The following is a 17,817-nucleotide window of genomic DNA, read 5'->3' on the forward strand; positions in this document are numbered from 1 at the left end:
CTCCTGTTTCATCGCATGCAGGTGACCTAGGTGCTCCACAGCGATGGTGGGGACACTCAGGAGTGTTTCTGTTGGTGGCTCTATGCATCTTACTGTTCCACAGTAAGAGAAGAGCCTTGACAGGAGCACCAGCCATGCCAGCCGGAAAATCCCCCAGAGCATTCAGGAATCCATCAGATTCCATTCGTCTCCAAGGGCAGATCTTCTCAATAGGTCCCCCACCCTCACAGAGTGGAGTAGCTACGTTTAACCCAAACCTTACCAGGGAATGGTCCGTCCATGACAACAGACTCACAGTGAGTCCTCCAATCAACAGAGTAGTACTAATCTGCTCTGTGGCAAAGATTAGGTCATGGGTATGTCCAGCCAAATGTGTTGGGCCATTGGTGTATTGGGACAGCCCCATGATTGATTATCTCAAAGTTCGCCTGCCCCTGTATAGACCTATAAGATCACTTAGATCATCTGGGGAAATTTTGCTACTGGCACCACACCCTACAGAATATTGTAGGCGATGATTTGGAGATGAGCATTTTCTGCTGTTGCTCCTAAACTGGGGAATGCCCTTCCATCTGCCATATATCAAAACAGCAACCATCCGTTGCTTCACACATCTTGTAAAGACTTACCTTTTTGCCCAGGCTTTCACTAACCCAGAAGATCAGATCCTGGTTTATGTGTTTTAATCTCCTCATTTCTGCTTGATATGCTTTTATAATGCTGTTTTATTGAGTTTAGGCTGTATTTTTTAATGACATTTTAATTTTTTTTTTTAAAGTACACTGCTTAGAGAGTTTAAAAATATTCAGCAGTTTATATATCCTTTCAATTAAACAAAAATAAATGAACAAATACCAAAATAGGGATATCTTTCATACAAGACGCTGTCATAAAAAACAAGCCAGGGGCTGTGGTCTCCAGTAATGAAGAGCGGGACTGCACATTATTCAAAGAATAAAACCCTTTAAAAAGAAAACAGTAGATCAATGAAATTAACTGCATTACTGGGCAGGTGTAGGAGAGAGAGGTAACCTGCTGCCTTAGTTTCTTCTTAGAGCTACATGACACTCTCCCATCTCATCTCTGAAGAAGTAATCAAATATGCAAGTAAACATACAAACAAATAATCAACATTTAATAGAATGATGGGTGGCTGGGGTGGGATGACTGAGTACTCTCTAGTCCAAAGGTGGTGAAACTATGGCCCTCCAGATGTTGTTGGACTCCAACTTCCATCAGCCCCAGGCAACATGGTCAACGGCTGGAGTTCAACAATATCTGAAGGGCCATTTCCCATCCCTGGGCCAGTGGACGTGTCATGAGTACTATCTGATCCGTACCCGTGACATTTCCTTCAGGCACATTCTGCAGGCTACCCACAATCTGAAGGACACACTAGCTGGCACAGCAGAAATGGCACAGCCACTTTCCAGGCATCTTCAGATTTTGTGTAAATAACAGGTAGCCTGTTTGCTTGGCGCTCCAGATTTTAAAGATATGGCAATCACTTGTCCCGGGGTAATAGCTCCAGCATGTGATGGCGAGGACAGAGCTTTCCAAGGTGTGCCATAAAATGGTAATCTTTCAAATGAAGCTTGGAAACCATTCCCCACATGTGCAGAAAAACTGCTTCCAAAGAAAAGATTTAATAACCGTGCCTGAAAGCACAGAGATGCAGCCCAGGGCTGTTTATTATTCTGTGCCAAGCTGGTGGTAGGTTATGAAACGCCTTGTAGCATGTAGCATTCAGCTTTGACTATTCGAAGAGTTGTTTCCCATGTACATTTTAGAGACAGGAAAACCTCACTTTTAACACTTGACTTGGATTTGAACCTGCTTCCTGTGCTTCCCCCTAAATCAGCAAGTGTCACTTTTGGTTCAGACTGTTGACGGCTTTCTGAAATTGTCAGGGAAGCTGTGATTAACTAGGCCGGAGAGAGGGAACCTCAGGCCCCAGGGTCAGATGTGGCCTTCCAGGCCACTCTCTCTGGCCCTCAGGACTCTCCTTGGGCCACAGCCTTCCAAGCCACACCCACACTTCCTTTGCAGCCCTCTTGAGTGTTTTTGCCTGACTTGAATATGTCCTTGAACTCTGATAATGCTTCTTGCTTGCCTGGATGGAGATAGAGAGGGATTTGTGAAGAATCTAGCTCACTGGACAAAAGATAAACATTGCATTCATTGCTGTGTCCACTTTTGCTTCTGGCCCCTTCCACCACTGACATTTGGCCCCCAGAAAGATTCTCAGAAAGGAATGCAGCCCCTGGATGGAAAAACTAAGATGTCCCAACCCCTAAACTAGGATGGCATGGAGCTCAGTCATATTTACTTACTCCCTTTCTACCTAAGATAGGTACAAGTAAATAGGACTTTACAATTTAAAAAATCTTAAAATAATTCACAGTTTTAAAAAATCAAATTGTAAAATCAAATGATAACCAAATAGCAGCAACAGCAGGACTATCAAAACTAGGGATGGAGAATTTTGTTCAATCCACATTTTAAAGTGAGCCAACCTAACCCCCATCTTCCAGACCAATACACCGAAATCATTCTTCAGAATTTTGACTTCTCTGTATTCCTATATTATTGTTGTTGTTGTTGTTGTTGTTATTCAGAGTTTTGGCTTCTCTGTATTTTATGATGTAGGGCTCAGTTAATTTTTTTTATCAAAATACATATTTTAGGGAATTTCAAAATACTAATAGATTTGTATCCCACTAAGCCATACTCAGAATAGACCCACTGAAATCAATGGACTCAAGTTAGTTTTGAATCAGAGTCCATTGATTTCCGTGTGTCTATTCTGACTTTGTCAGAAACAACCCATATTTTGTGCTAACATTTATATTTAAATAATAATTTGTTGTACAGATTTTTAAAAATCATAGATTAATGCCAAAATGGGGCAGAAATTATTTATGAATGCAAAATTGAAACAGACTGGAAACAGACCGATCTTCCCTAATCAAAACAGAGTCTTTGTGCTAGCTTCAGCCTTAGTATGGGACATGTAACAGAAATTATAGTAATTTACCTCAGGTGACTGTGTGATGATCATGAGATCAGGCATGTCCACCCTATCTGATCAATCTCCTTTGTCAATTAACTGCCTCCAGTCTGGGGCTCCTAATGAAGGATATTTTATTAAATTGCTCTGGTTCAAATTATAGCCCATGCTATTTTTCTATCTACCATTTGTACCTGGGAGACCAGGGTTCGAATCCCCACACAGCCATAAAGCTCACTGGATGACCTTGGGCCAGTCACTGCCTCTCAGCCTCAGAGGAAGGCAATGGTAAAACCACTTCTGAATATCGCTTACCATGAAAACCCTATTCATATGGTCTCCCTAAGTTGGAATTGACTTGAAGGCACTACATGTACATTACATTATTCAATAAGCTCAGGACAGCGCGTGTAAGGACATCCTTTATATAAGGTGTTAAGCAGCATATAAATTATTGAAAATAAATAAATGACACAATTTTAAATACCTTTTTTGAGAGATTAGGTGACTGTGTTGCTGGTTTTCTCCATTCAAGATCTAACTTAATTTTGGTTGGGAGGAAATTTTTGCTGAGGCAAAACTGATTATGGAATCCTAGGATTTATTATTATTGTTGTTGTTGTTGTTAATTTCTCTTATCCTATAGCCAGTTCATTTGCAAAAGGAGGCATGGTGATGTGGACTTCATTCACTATATTTACACATGGTAATCTGAATTAAGTAGGTTTAGAAGCAAGGAGCGTGCAGCATGTAGTGGATCCTACCTCCCAGAGTAGAACTGGACCTAATTTCCATTCCCTTTTCAGCTCTAAATCTCTAGTGCACAATTTATCCTTCCCCTAATCTTGTGTTCTAAGCCCTTCTCTGGGAGGGTTCACATCTTCAGTTTATTCTCATATCAAAGTATCAAGGCGTTAATGTATCCCAGAGCGATGCCACCATTCCCTTGTGAACAGATGCTCCTGAAAGATGTAAGGTCTGACTGTCGGAAGCACTTGGCATCAACTCTCTCTCTCTCTGCAATCCACAAAGGAGCCACCCTATGATTCCTTTACAGGATGCCTTGCTGAAATGTGTGAACTAATCCTCACATACCTTGCCAAGCCAATCTGCGGAAAAGAAGCCTCTAATATTTCTACACGGGGGGCGGGGGCGGGAAGGAAGGGTCAGCCAGAGGGACCCTCGCTTTGAGCGCCATTGCCCTTCGGATCTAGCGTGCGCGCCCGGGTGAGCATCCAACGCGAGGAAGGGGAGGAGATGGCCAGAGGGTTTCCATCAGCACATCACGCAATGCAAACTCCGCACGCAACGGGGAGGTGACACTCAGAGGCTAGGAAGCTTTTCCAGCCTCCAGGGGTAGAGGAGGGCTTCCCCCAACCTCGAGCAACACAAGCGGTTTAGACGGGGCTGCTGCTGGGCACTTGGGAGCGTTCAGAGCACGGTGTGGCCGCAAAGGGAGGCGACGGCGACTAGGCAGGAGGACCCAGCTCTTCAGGAGGCAGAGACTGGCGTTTCGCCAGGCGCCGACCCGACCCGAGCCCAACTGAGAGCGCCCGACGTGGCTCCCGGAGTCGCCTCCGCTTCCTAGCGACCGGGGAAGAGGGAGCCATCCAGGCGCGGCGCTCCCGAACCTCTCTTCCGAAGAGAGACCCCCCTCACGCGCGCGCTCGCAGGCACGCAAGGCAAACTTCGCAAGAGGGTGGCATTTGCCTGCACAGGACCTGCCGAGAGCAATTTGGACCTTGGGGGGCGGGGAAAACCCCAACCGCTCGCTCTCCCTCCCCAGTTCAGGGAGTTGAAAGGAACCGCAGCTTGTGCGCAGAGCCCACGTCTCGGCCGGAGGCATTATGAGCCAGAGAGATGTAGCAGCTTTGCTGACCAGGTTAGTCCTCGGGCGTTCACGCAACAGAAAGTCGTGTTTCTTTTTCATATGGGGCGGCAAGGCAACGGCTAGGCACGACTTGCAAGTCGTGGCAATTAGCCACCCCGGTGCTGTCTTGTCCCAAATTAAATATCCCTTGTTTGGGGCATTTACCAGAAGAGCTGATTGATTCTTATCCCGATGCTTATTCCTGGCAAGGCTGCTTAAGCCTTAGGATAACGACCTGAAGAAATGTTAAGAGGGGTAACTGCCTTCCTCTATTGCAGGCCAAACGACACAGCCGACTACATTTCTCAGGGCAATAGCTTCTGTGGACCGGAGTCCGCTTCTTCAGATATAGATGTTATTCCAATTTGACAGGCGTAGATGGGTGTAGAAAGAAGCCCTTGACTTCAGGCTGTTACATCTGCAAATAAGACGAGGGATCTTCCAGTTATTTGCATGAGTGAATGATGATCACCAGAACTTGTTTCTTAAACGTAGCTAACCAACCTTTTGCACACATGCTCAGAACGAGTGGGAAATGGGAAGCTTTACCCTCCACACACACACACACCGCCACCAAATTCTTGAGTGCACATTTTTGTGTCTAAGATGGCATTTTAAAACCATGGTTGTAGATGCAAGTTCAGAACCCAAGATTCAGAGTTTCTAAAAGTGGATTTCTAAAACTCCAGATTTTTGTGTGGCCTATTAAGACGGTAACAGTGATATCCAACAAAATCATATTCAGAGCAGACCCACTGAAATAATTAGGACTTGAGTCCACTGATTTCAATGGGTCTGCTCTGCATATGACTAACAATGGATACCACATCTCCAGCTTAGGAGCTAGTGTTCCAGTCCTAAGAGCTACACTGAGTTCACTAATTCTGGGGTCATCACCCTAACCATCTGTGTACCCCAGTTGTATGAAGGAAGGCATCAACAATGTCCACATATTGGTCCCCATCCTCGTTTCTTGTAAACTACTTAAGAGGGTTTTTTTTACAAATCAAGCAGTATATAAATTGTTAAATAAATAGATCCTACAACAATCCATTACATATGGTTTTATGTATGCTTTATATTTTTAAATCTATGTAATCCACTTCAGGACTTGAATTCCAGGTCAGCCAGGTCAGGTGCTTTCATTTGGACCCGGACAACAAAAACATAATAAGAATAATAGTAAGTTACTTGTTCCATTGCTTTCAGTGGGACTTAATACTGAAGCCTGTGCAGATTGACCCGGGAGTAAAGCCCACTGAACATAGTTACTTCCAACAAAACATGCATCAGATTGGGCTGCACATAATGGAAGTGGATAATTTCTAAGTGTTTTGCATCATGATATACAGTTGCAACTTTAAGCATGCTTCCACATAATTTCTGTTGAAATAATGGACTTTCTGTCAAGTAAGGATATGATTTTCTGCAAAACTACTTGGAAGTAAGTCCTAATGAAATCAGTGGGCCCAAAAGTATAATTCTAAAAAGCTGCAACTCCTTTTTATTTGCGCAAGCATTCGTTGGTCAGGAGAAAAGTGCCCTTTTAACATACCAATATGGAAGCAATCCATTTGCTTTGTTCTAATTTAATTCTGATCAAACTTTTTGTGCTGAACAGCTTGCTTTTGAGGTTACGTGATGAATGCCTACACAGAGAGATGCTGAGTACTGCAAGTTTTCCTGCACTGCTCCTAGGTTCCTACCTGACACAGTTCATAGATGTGCCGAAATATGACAAATTCTCACATGACTTTTCAAAGGGCATGTTTTCATGGAGTATTCATACCTATTTTTCTGGCAGGGCTTCATTTTAAGCAAAAATCCTACCCAGCCTTTTCTGGCATGCAAATATAGTAAGGAACAAAGTTTCTACCTGTGAAATTGTCTGCCGGACACACAGCTATTGAAGGCAGAGAAGCCCTGCCAGGAAACAAGGTAGCAGACCAACACTCACAGGATGCTCTTCTAAAGCAAGAACGAGAGATGAAGGTCTGAGCACAGCGATAAATATGAATGATTAAACATTTTTAAAAAGATAATTTTTTGATTAAAAAGAAATTGGATTGTTTTGTATACCCTTCAGCTATTCTACACATCACTTTTTAGAAACGGTTTCAAATGAAGCCTATATTTAATACAGAAATATAAAATTCTACACTGCTCTTAAAGCTGAATTAATGATCCTCTCACACATGCACTGAATTAAAGTCTTTTTATTCTTATGTAGAAGGGGGAACAAACCATGGAGAAAAGAATTTTGATTTCTGAGGCAAACATTATTAATAGATCATTCATTTATTATACCTATGCTTATTTCTGCAATAAACTTCCTAATTTTTGCAAAAATACATGTTTGCCATCATTATCACCCTTCCTTTTGTAAAGTATTAAGTACTTACAGCTAAAGTCTATGCATATTTACTAAAAATTCACTCAAAAATAGTATCTTTGCTGTGTTCAATGGAGCTTACTCAGAAAAGTGTACACCGTATTGCAGTCTTATCCCACCGTATAGGATACCTAACTCTGTATTTGGATTGTAGCCCTTGTATTCAAGTATGCGATTTATACTGCAATCCTATACATGCTTATTTGGAAGTACGTCTTCTTGTGTTTAATGGGGCTTACTCCCTAATAAGAGTATTTAGATGCATGAGCAAGATTTAGAATGATGTAGTAAAAAGGCTTTATTTAATTACTGACCAATATTGTAGTTGTTACAGCAGCTATATATACATTTCTGTTCAGGAAACGAGTGAATTACAAAATGAGAAACTTGATTTAAGTCAATGTTTTTAATTCGTCCGCCTCATCCCGTCTAAAACCAACTGTCCCTGGCTCAACATACTATGACCTAATTTGTGGCAGGATACAAAGGCTAGGTTAAAAAAAAACATTCAACAGAATCAGGTATTAGCTTTCTGCGTTCTACCAGTTCAGGCTTTAGTTGGGGTTTGAAAAGCCCTTTCTACACACAGGCAACTGCACGTGCCGGACGTTTTGGTCTGCGATCTTTATATATTTGTTTCAATGGCGCAATATTCAAACATGCACCTGTAGCCTGACGTGGTGATGGAGGCAGAAGCTTGAACTCGCTAGGATATGCGGCGTTTATCTCCTGGTCGCAGCCCTCAAAGGCCGAACGCGCTTCTAACGCGGCCCTTTTCTCCGCAGCGTGCGCCCCCGCGGCTTGGAGGAAGCGCTCCCGGCCGGCGTGCCCCCGGTGCAAGGCTTGCTTCTGCTGCTCCTCTCACTCCTGGCTGCCTTCCACGTTGCGAGGCTTCTCAGGCAAGAGCGGCTGCGACGGAGGAGGCTGGAGCCGCCGGGCCCGTTCCCGTGGCCGCTGCTGGGCAATGCGGCTCAGCTGGGCAGCGCCCCTCACCTGGCCTTCGGGCGTCTGGCGGCCACCTACGGCAATGTCTTCCAGCTGCGCCTGGGTAGCTGGCCCGTGGTGGTACTGAGCGGCGAGCGCGCCATCCGCGAGGCTCTCATCCGCCAGGGAGCCGCTTTCGCGGGCCGGCCGTCTTTTCCCTCTTTCCAGCTGGTATCCGGCGGGCGCAGCTTGGCCTTCGGCGCCTACTCGGAGCTGTGGAAGCTGCAACGGCGCCTGGCGCACTCGACGGTGCGAGCTTTCTCGGCGCGCCGCCTCCTGGAGCGCCCCCTGCTGGCCGAGGCGCGCGCCCTCGTGCGGCTCCTGGTGCGCGCTTGCGCCGGCGGCGCCTTCGTCGACCCTTCGAGGAGCCTGGTGGTGGCCGTGGCCAACGTCATGAGCGCGCTGTGCTTCGGCCGCCGCTACAGCCACGCCGACGCCGAGTTCCAGCGCCTGGTGGGCAGGAACGAGCAATTCGGGCGCACGGTGGGCGCTGGCAGCCTGGTCGACGTGCTGCCTTGGCTGCAGCGCTTCCCCAACCCGGTGCGCTCCGCCTTCCGCGCTTTCCGCGCCCTGAACCACGAGTTCTACAGCTTCGTGCGCCAGAAGTTCGTGCAGCACAAGAGCAGCCTGTGCCCGGGAGCCGCCCTTCGCGACCTCATGGACGCCTTTATCCGCCTCCAGCAGGCGCAGCCCGGCCTGCCTGTGGAGCACGTGCCGGCCACCGTCACGGACATCTTCGGCGCCAGCCAGGACACCCTCTCCACCGCCCTGCAGTGGCTCTTGATCTTCCTCATCAGGTGAGCTGCATAGCTGCGTAGCCGAGAGAAAAGCGCCACTTGCCCTTCAAGAAGTCTAGGTAGTAGAAGTGGGGAAGGTCTGGACCCAAAGAGAAGCTAATGTCAGCACAGAGGAGATAACTGGGAGATAGGGATGGAGAATTAGTATTAGTTTTAGTATTATTATTGAATTCTTATCCTGTCCTTTCTCTCGAAGGAGCCCAGGGTTGCAAACATAAACAAAATAACAAGGAAAGGAAAAACGTTCAAAAAACAGGTGTAAACCTTCTGAAACGCAAGTACGATTAAAAATATTCTAAAGCACAGTTAAACCACATTCTGAAATACAGTTAAAGCCCACATTTTAACTAGTTTTCAACCGGAGCGCCACATTCACTTTTGGTTAGCCTTCTGAGGGCCACATAGCAGTAGTGGATGGGCCCAGAGGCTAAAGTAGGCAGAGCAATGAATCTGAATTTTTACTTTGTGCATTAGGCTACTTTTGGCACAGCTTGCACTTCCCCTCTCTATCCTGTCTCCAGGCAAGCAAGAGGCATTATCAGAGTATGAGAACACAGCCAGGCAAGTGCTCTCAAAGAGGGTGCAAATCTGGGTTGTTGAGGAATGTGGCCTCAGGAGAGTTCTGAGGACCAGATAGAGAGGACTGCCACACATTGCCACACACACACACCCCACTCCACCCCCGAGGTTCCCTGATTCTGTTTGTGGAGCTGAAATACTTTGGTTGGAAAATGGACTAATGTATCTCTCCCCCTTAAGTTGAAGGTGTATCACAGAAGGTGCATGTGCTATCATCTTTGTCCATTCTTTGAGAAATCTGGTTTCTCCATATATTAGGGATTATCTGGGTCTTGTAGATCCCCCATTTCTCCAGAAAACAAACTGCCATTGGATCCTGTTAGGAGTAACATTAGTCTCTAGCAGAATCTGGTGCTTTTATTGCTATAGGCTTTGTTTGAACATTGGTTTGGTACCCTCAGTTGGGATGAAATGCTGCCCTTTTTAAAATGAGATGATGAAGCACTACCTTGCTATATAGAATTTCAACAAACGGAAAATTGTTTTAAGATTTCCCCCCCTCTTTCAATAGCTTCCTTTCTTCTGTGATGCAAAGGTCAGAAGGTCAGATGGCAAAAATAGTGGTCCATCAACCCCTTACCCAATCCTTTGCGTAGTCTTACTAATACAAACTACTGCTGTCAAGAACTCCTAATTTAATCTAGCTGCCCAAAACAATTTGTGACTTCTAGAGAACTAAACTAAACCAATTCGGATCTTATCCTGAAACCAAAATGTGTAATGCACAAAGTAGACTTCCATGTACAAATTAGTCCATTATCTTTAGTGCAGGAACTTAGGTGGCCATTGATATGAAGGCATTAAAATGAATTGAGTTGATTATTAGCTCTTTGTTTCTGGACACTAGAATATTCATTGGAAAAACCAAGATACGTACTTTTTTTTTAGTTAGAATTTCAGAGGAAGGTAAATGAATTTTGAACTTGGAGTTAACAATCCAAGAAGTAAAACTCAAGAGATTCGCAGTTACACATCTTGAAGCCCTGATGGGTTAACAGTGGAATTTTATAAACAGTTTCCAAATACATTAACTTCAAAACTAACAGATTGTTACAGCTCAGCAATTAACATTGGCTAGATCTCCAAAGCCTGGAATGAAGCAAATATTGTTCTTGTATTAAAGCAGGTAAAGTAGCAACAAAAAAAGGTTTATTTCAATTTTGGCAAAAGAGCTTTAATAATATTGTGGGAAATTATATAAAAACAGACCAAACAGGGATTATTAAGATGAAGACATTAGTATCTTCCCATTCATAGAGTCATTAATGGGTAATATCCAGTTGTGCTGACTTGCTTGTGCAATAGACTTCCACTTGTGCAAATGGGACTTCCCCTTTCTCTCCTACCCCCGTCAACCCCCAAAGCTGCTTTCAGGGTTGGGGGATGCTCTGAAGCAGATTGGGGATATGGGAAGTGTTGGGGATAGGAGAGGAAGGGGAAGTTCCATTGCATCCACTGGCCCAGTGTTGGGTCTTGCCCAGCATTTTTAATTATATCTCAGTCTCAATAAATCCTACTCTTTTGTTGTTTCTAGATGCTGTTAAAGCATTCGATCAAGTGGAATGGCATTACCGATATTTAAGTGCAAACTTTTCCAGTATTTATATAACATATTTGCTCTTATAAACAGCAGCATTTCTAACTGTTCGATTTTTGTATGGTGTATAAACATTTTGGGAGAATGACAGAAATCCTCACACTAAATTAGTAAAACAAATCTTATCTCAGAGAGAGAATGCATGTATGAATCTATGTAGCAGGTTGCTAGAGATGAATGAGCAAATGTTCCCAACAACAAAAAATAGTGATTGTCTGCATGAATTCAAATATTGGCAACAGTCTCAGATTTAGAGATAACATAGTACAGAACTTGGTTAAGTTCTAGTTCATCTGGTTCACTACAAATGCAAGACTCAAATAGGGGGATCCTTTTGCCCCTCTGCCTCACCTGTAGCTTGTTTGTGTAGACACTACAACAGGCTGTTACAGAGAACGGGAGTGCTGTGCACACCTCCGGCATCCTCATGGATCTGTCCCCTTTTTGCCTGGTCAAAGAGCATATCACTCAGAGCTCACATTTCTTGACTGAATGGGAGGGAAGGTTGGACAGGGATATAGGAGCTGTGCAGTACAGAGGATCTGAGTGGGCACTCTAAGGAAGAAGTGAGGGAAATTGTGTATATTAAACCCTATGGGAGTCTTTCCATGTGTGGGTACTTTGCCCATTGTGGACTGGATTGAGCCATAGTGAATTATTTGTAGGCTTATAAAACTACACTGGTATAAGCAACGGCCCTGAAATTATAAATTACTGTTTACAGAAATATACATTTTTTTTGCACACAGTAGTCGCTTTGGTTCCCATCTCCAAGCTATGTGTGATGTCAAGTATAAAGCAGATGTGGAGACAAGGGGGGAATTGGTGGGTGGAATGGGAGAGTGTTTAACCTCCCACTGCCTGTTGATTCTTCCTTGCAGATACTCCTATAGTATATTTTGATTGCAGTCAATTTTCCCAAAATGGGAAGGCAGCTCAGCTCTACAGCAAAGCTCACATTTGCAAAGGAGGGCTGGAGATACAGAAAGAGAGACACTTCCATCCTGTCTGCCAGCTATTTTCTCACCACCACATCCACGTTTTCTCAGTAGTCACAGGTTTGGGGTATATGTTTGCCCTGATAACACTTGCCCTCAGAAGAGTTGTGAGAAAAAATCCAAAAGTTGTTGTTGTTGTTGTTTTAACCAGGTACCCAGAGGTGCAGGCTAAACTGCAAGAAGAAATTGATAAAGTGGTTGGCAGGGACCGTTTGCCTTGTGCCGAGGACCAGCCCCATTTGCCTTACGTCATGGCTTTCCTTTATGAATCGATGCGTTTCAGCAGCTTTGTGCCAGTTACTATTCCACACTCCACCACGATCGACACCACCTTAATGGGCTATCGCATCCCCAAAGATACAGTGGTCTTTGTCAACCAGTGGTCAGTGAATCATGACCCGGTGAAATGGCCTTCCCCAGAGGATTTCAATCCTGCGAGATTCTTGGATGAGGATGGATTCCTTAACAAAGACCTCACTAGCAGTGTGATGATTTTTTCAGTGGGCAAACGTCGGTGCATTGGGGAAGAGTTGTCAAAAGTGCAGCTCTTTCTTTTTATTGCCATATTGGTGCACCAGTGCAATTTCACTGCTAATCCAAAGGAAGACGCTAAAATGAATTTCACCTATGGCTTGAGTATAAAACCTAAGCCATTTGAACTCAATGTCACACTACGAGATACCATGGATTTGCTGGATAGTGCTGTACAGAGACTTCAAGGAGAAAAAGATTCTGAAAATTGCCTCCCAAATATGTAAGCTTTGAAGATTGAACACTGTCTGTAGTACCCATATAAGGATCATTTTCTTAGTCTTTCTATATTTAAATGAAGCCCATATAATTGTTCTGGAGAGGTCGTAGCATGATATGAAGTAAAACAATACATGGATTTGTGAATCCAACGTAGTGCTAAGTAATCGTCCCATCAGCGCATGAATAACAACTTGCCCGTCTCCTCCAACTGTGTGCCCCCTAAATCTCTTCCAGGGGTCCTCCCAACCCTCTAGAGCAGATTTGGGCACTGAGGAGAGGAAAGTCCCTTTGCGCAAGTGGACATATTTGCGCTGATGGGGCGTGTTAGTTGAATACTACTCATGATTTTTCAAATCTGAATTTGGTTTGGTATTTCATTATCTCTGCATTTCTTGCCAGCCAGAAGTATCAAAGCTATTCTCCAAAGTTGTTTTTTAAAAAATCTGAGAGCTTTCCCACAGTAGGAATTGCTATGCTTAATTTACTCCCTTTTTGTGGGGCATCCACATGGTACTGTCATTGAGTCATTGTCATCCTATTATATATTTTCCCTGCAGTTATTCTGTCTTTTCTCAAACCACAAAAAGTCTGATTTTTTTCCAGAAGAACGGAAGAGTAGCACAATCTCTCTGGTGCTGATGCCTTTAGCACTACCCTTCTGTCTTTTTAAAAGGGAGTGGTTTTGACAGGGGCAGTCTGATGGATGAGGCAGTTGAATCTATTGTAGCTCAGCACACATTCACTATTGCGACAGGCACCATTTTGTCATCCTGTTTGTTTATTTATTTTTAAAAGTCTTTTAATTAGCACTAAAATGATTTGCCAGGTATTACTTTTTTTAAAAAAAATGCATGGGTGAAATATTACTTAAATGAAAGTGTTACAGCACTACAGTGCTACTTTTTAAAATATGATGGGGTAAAATCTCTCTCCAGCCCCCTCCATCGTGACCATGTGATTAATGACATTGGGATTGTAGCTGTGAATAACAGTTGTATTTCAGTGCTGTGGTCATGAAATATTTCTCCATTCAAATTCCAAATGTTTTTGTTCAAAGAGAGAGATTAAAAATAATCACAATTTAATTCTGAAATGTAATTGACATTCTCTTAAGAGCCAGTGTGGTGTAGTGGTTTGAGTGTTGGACTATGACCTGGGAGACCAGGGTTCGAATCTGCACATAGCCATGAAGCTTACTGGGTGACCTTGGGCAGTCACTGCCTCTCAGCCTCAGAGGAAGGCAATGGTAAACCACCTCTGAATACCGCTTACCATGAAAACCCTATTCATAGGGTTAGCCATAAGTCAGGATCAACTTGAAGTCAGTTCATTTCATTAAGTAAGCAAACGCTGCTTCTGCTGAACAAATCTTGATTGAGGAAATGAATTTAAAGATGCGAATGAATTCATTTACCTCAAAATATCACATATATTGATATAACGCAATGTTTTAAAGTCATCAGTGAAAAATAACATGCATTTGACAGCCTAGCGTTTATTGGTTGTTGAGTGCATTAGTGTTACCCACCGGTATGTATTCATAAATAAAGGTATTAATTTTGATAAATGCATAAATAGAAATAATGTGGAAAGTACTAATTAAAGTTGGTTCTGTATTTTAAAACAATTTGAATAAGAAACTGAAAGCACTCATGAATTCTGTTGAAGCCAACAGACTTACTAATTAGGAGCGTTTGCAGGATTGGACTCTGTTAAATCTGTTAAATTCTGGGATTTTCCCTCTGTAATCCAACCAAACTCTGCGCTGGGGGAGATCAGTGGCCCTCCAGATATTGTTGGAATGCAGCTTCCATCATCCATTCTGGCTGGGTCTGATGGGAGTCCAACAATATTTCGAGGGCCACATGTTCCCCTGTTCAGCCCAGTCTATCTGGAAGAGCGCCTCCAGCATCATTAATGTTGCCGCCCAACAAGAACAGCCTCAAATGACCTCTCCGTCCCACCAGTTAAAACAGCTAGACTGGTGAGAACTCGGGAGAGGGCTTTTTCAATCGTGGCACCCACTCTGTGGAACTCCCTCCCAAATGACATCCGCCATGCCCCCTCCATGATGAGCTTCCGCCGGACCTTGAAAACCTGGCTCTTCAGGCAGGCTTTTGGGGCGGGTTAGGTTTTAGTCTTATTGTTGGAATTTTAAGGTTTTAATGTGAATTATATGTTTTTATGTTGTACGTCACCCAGAGTGGCTGGTAAACCAGCCAGATGGGCGACTAATGAATTTAATAAATAAATAATAAATAAATGCCTGCTCTTCACAAATGGGAGCAGAAGGAATGAAGGTCTGATCCATCTTTCATTTGAAATAAATTGTATTGCAGTTGTCTTCATTAGAAATTAGCCCTATAAAGTTGTTCCCTAACATATGGTTGTTGGGGGTGTTGGGTTTGCCCTGATCCCTCTGGCTTGCCTTGTTTGGTCTCACGTGCTATTTGTACTTGGAGCTTGTTTGGTAAGGCCCCATCTGCCCAGTCGTTACCCCTCAAAAATCAGAATTAAAGATGTTGCAGATCAGACCTACGCGCACTGGGCTGTATGTGTATAGGCTCCTATTTGAAATGTGATACTGATGTGTACTGATGACATGCAAATAGAGGAGTGGGTCATCATAATCCTGGCCCACCCGTTAAAACCGCATCTGCGTCGGACTGCAGTGGTTCATGAAAAATAATATGCCCCACCTTCCCATAGTTAAGGGCTATCAGTTTATCTTGTCAATCTAGCAAGTTATTCAGACGACCTACCATTGCAGTTTGCAAGACATCAAGCTAGAACAAGGACTACATGGCTGGCTTTAATCTGGGCATGTAAGGCAAATATGTCTGTGATTGAGGCAAAAAGCAGTAAGTCAAACATTTCTCCCTTTCTTAGAGTTTCAAGATGTCTTTGTTATTGTGCTCACTAACAAATCTGCTTTTGTGGCAGTGCTTCCCAAATTTCTCATGTAAGCCCTGCTGAAATAATTAATTTCAAAAGATAATATAACCTCCAAGGCATAGATTTGCAAGAGAAAATGTGTGTACTTGATTTGCAATGCATTATCGAATCCTGTAGCCGAATGATGCAACCTGCTTGCCAATATATTGTCATGAGAGTCAACAGGATCTGTCTACAAGATAACAATAAACTCATGTTTATTTAGTGCTCTTGCATTTTAAATCTTCACTTGTTTGGAATACATAAAGCAGAAATTTAAAGATAAGAGTTAAAAATTGATAGAAGGGGAATATGCTTAGATATTTTGTAGGTTATAAAAAATGATATTGCAGAACTTAGCCTGTACCTGTGAAAAACTCTGTACTACATGAAATGTTTTCATGCTCAGGTCTACATTAGATCTGTCATTAGGATAGTACTATTTATCTCCAGTCATACCTCTGTAAAGATGATTCATATGTATAATATAGAAAATACATTTCTACAGAATAGTTCCCAGTAACTCAAGGACATTGAGTTTATTTTAATACATGTGGATTGTAATTTTGTTCTATTTTACTTTTCATAAAAGCTTTAAAATAGATAGAGAGCCAGTGTGGCATAGTGGTTAGAATGTTGGACTCCGACCTGGAAGACCAGGGTTTGAATCCCTACGCAGCCATGAAGCTCAGTGGGTGACCTTGGGCAGTCACTGCCTCTCAGCCTCAGAGGAAGGCAATGGTAAACCACCTCTGAATACCACTTACCATGAAAACCCTATTCATAGGATCGCCATAAGTCGGGATTGACTTGAAGGCGGTCCATTAAAATAGATCAGGCTGATAAGACATTTGTACATGCCTCTGAAATATGACTGTATAGGTTATCTCTAAAATTAATTGAAATCGTAGTTTACTAGATTCACTGTATCTTCACATTAAATTTGTCAGCAGCTATTAAACCTGTGTTTGTGTTTTGTTTTGTTTTGTTTTTTGTTTAGGATAGAAGATTGTATTGCTGAAATTAAATAAAACTATTCTTTTTTTTCCTTTTTAAATTGTTTTATTGGAAGACAAATGAAACAACACAAGCAAATAAATGAAAATACAACAACTAGTGTCACAGAGTACAAATCAGTTTCTTATGTACTGTATGCAAGCCTAGTCGCAATTTCTTTCATAGGATACATGACTCCAAGCTTAAACCAATGATCTCTGGAAGAGTGGAGGTCTCTCCAATATTGAAACTGACGAAAGAAAGAAAAAGGTATCCGGTTTCCATGAAAAGTGTATTGTTCTGTTTCTCTCTTGGCAAGCCTACATTGCTTTGTAAGCTTACCACCCAGTGCCAAATTCCAAATTCTATCATACTATCACCTCAGAGCAAACTCCTCTTCACTGTTCCTGTAATATGCAGTTTCCATGCAAGCTGCTATGAGTAGATGTTATTTGATCTATGATTTATTTTGGCCTCGGAATAAAGAAAGGAAAGCTATCCCGAAATCCATTATCATGTCTGCTTGCACCACTCTGGTTATTTCTCCAGAGACAGCTTGCCAAAACTTTCCTCCTCACACAGAGATGTATTAATGAGCCCCTCTCCTGACATCATCTCCAGCAGGGAAATAACAACTTCCTATTAATGTGGTGAAAATGAACAGGGTTTATATTGCAGCTGCTTCGTATTTGCTGAGATGTACATCCTTAGATTTGTCTAGTGCTTTGCTTGCTATGCTGGCCCTAGCTTCCAAGTATAGATGTGTAGGAAAGCCGTCAGAAAACAATAATGTGGGAATGTCCAAGCATTGCCTGTCCCTGTATTTTTAGAATGTCTCTTTACATTTAATAATTGTGAGATTAGAGGCAGAAGCTTAATGGTAGGAGAGACTGGGAAGATGCCAGCA

At 43.0% G+C, this 17,817-nt stretch overlaps 1 protein-coding gene across 1 annotated transcript; it reads left to right on the plus strand.

The window, feature by feature from the left end:
- Positions 1-8,049: 8,049 nt before the first annotated feature.
- LOC133384199 (cytochrome P450 1B1) lies at positions 8,050-14,073 on the plus strand (the record flags this gene model as incomplete). Its single annotated transcript, XM_061626113.1, has 2 exons — positions 8,050-9,053; positions 12,379-14,073. Coding segments are annotated over 2 exons (1,611 nt in total), but the record flags the coding sequence as incomplete, so codon positions are not given.
- Positions 14,074-17,817: the final 3,744 nt, after the last annotated feature.

The sequence above is a fragment of the Rhineura floridana genome, chromosome 4 (assembly GCF_030035675.1).
Source record: "Rhineura floridana isolate rRhiFlo1 chromosome 4, rRhiFlo1.hap2, whole genome shotgun sequence".
Classification (NCBI taxonomy): domain Eukaryota; kingdom Metazoa; phylum Chordata; class Lepidosauria; order Squamata; family Rhineuridae; genus Rhineura; species Rhineura floridana.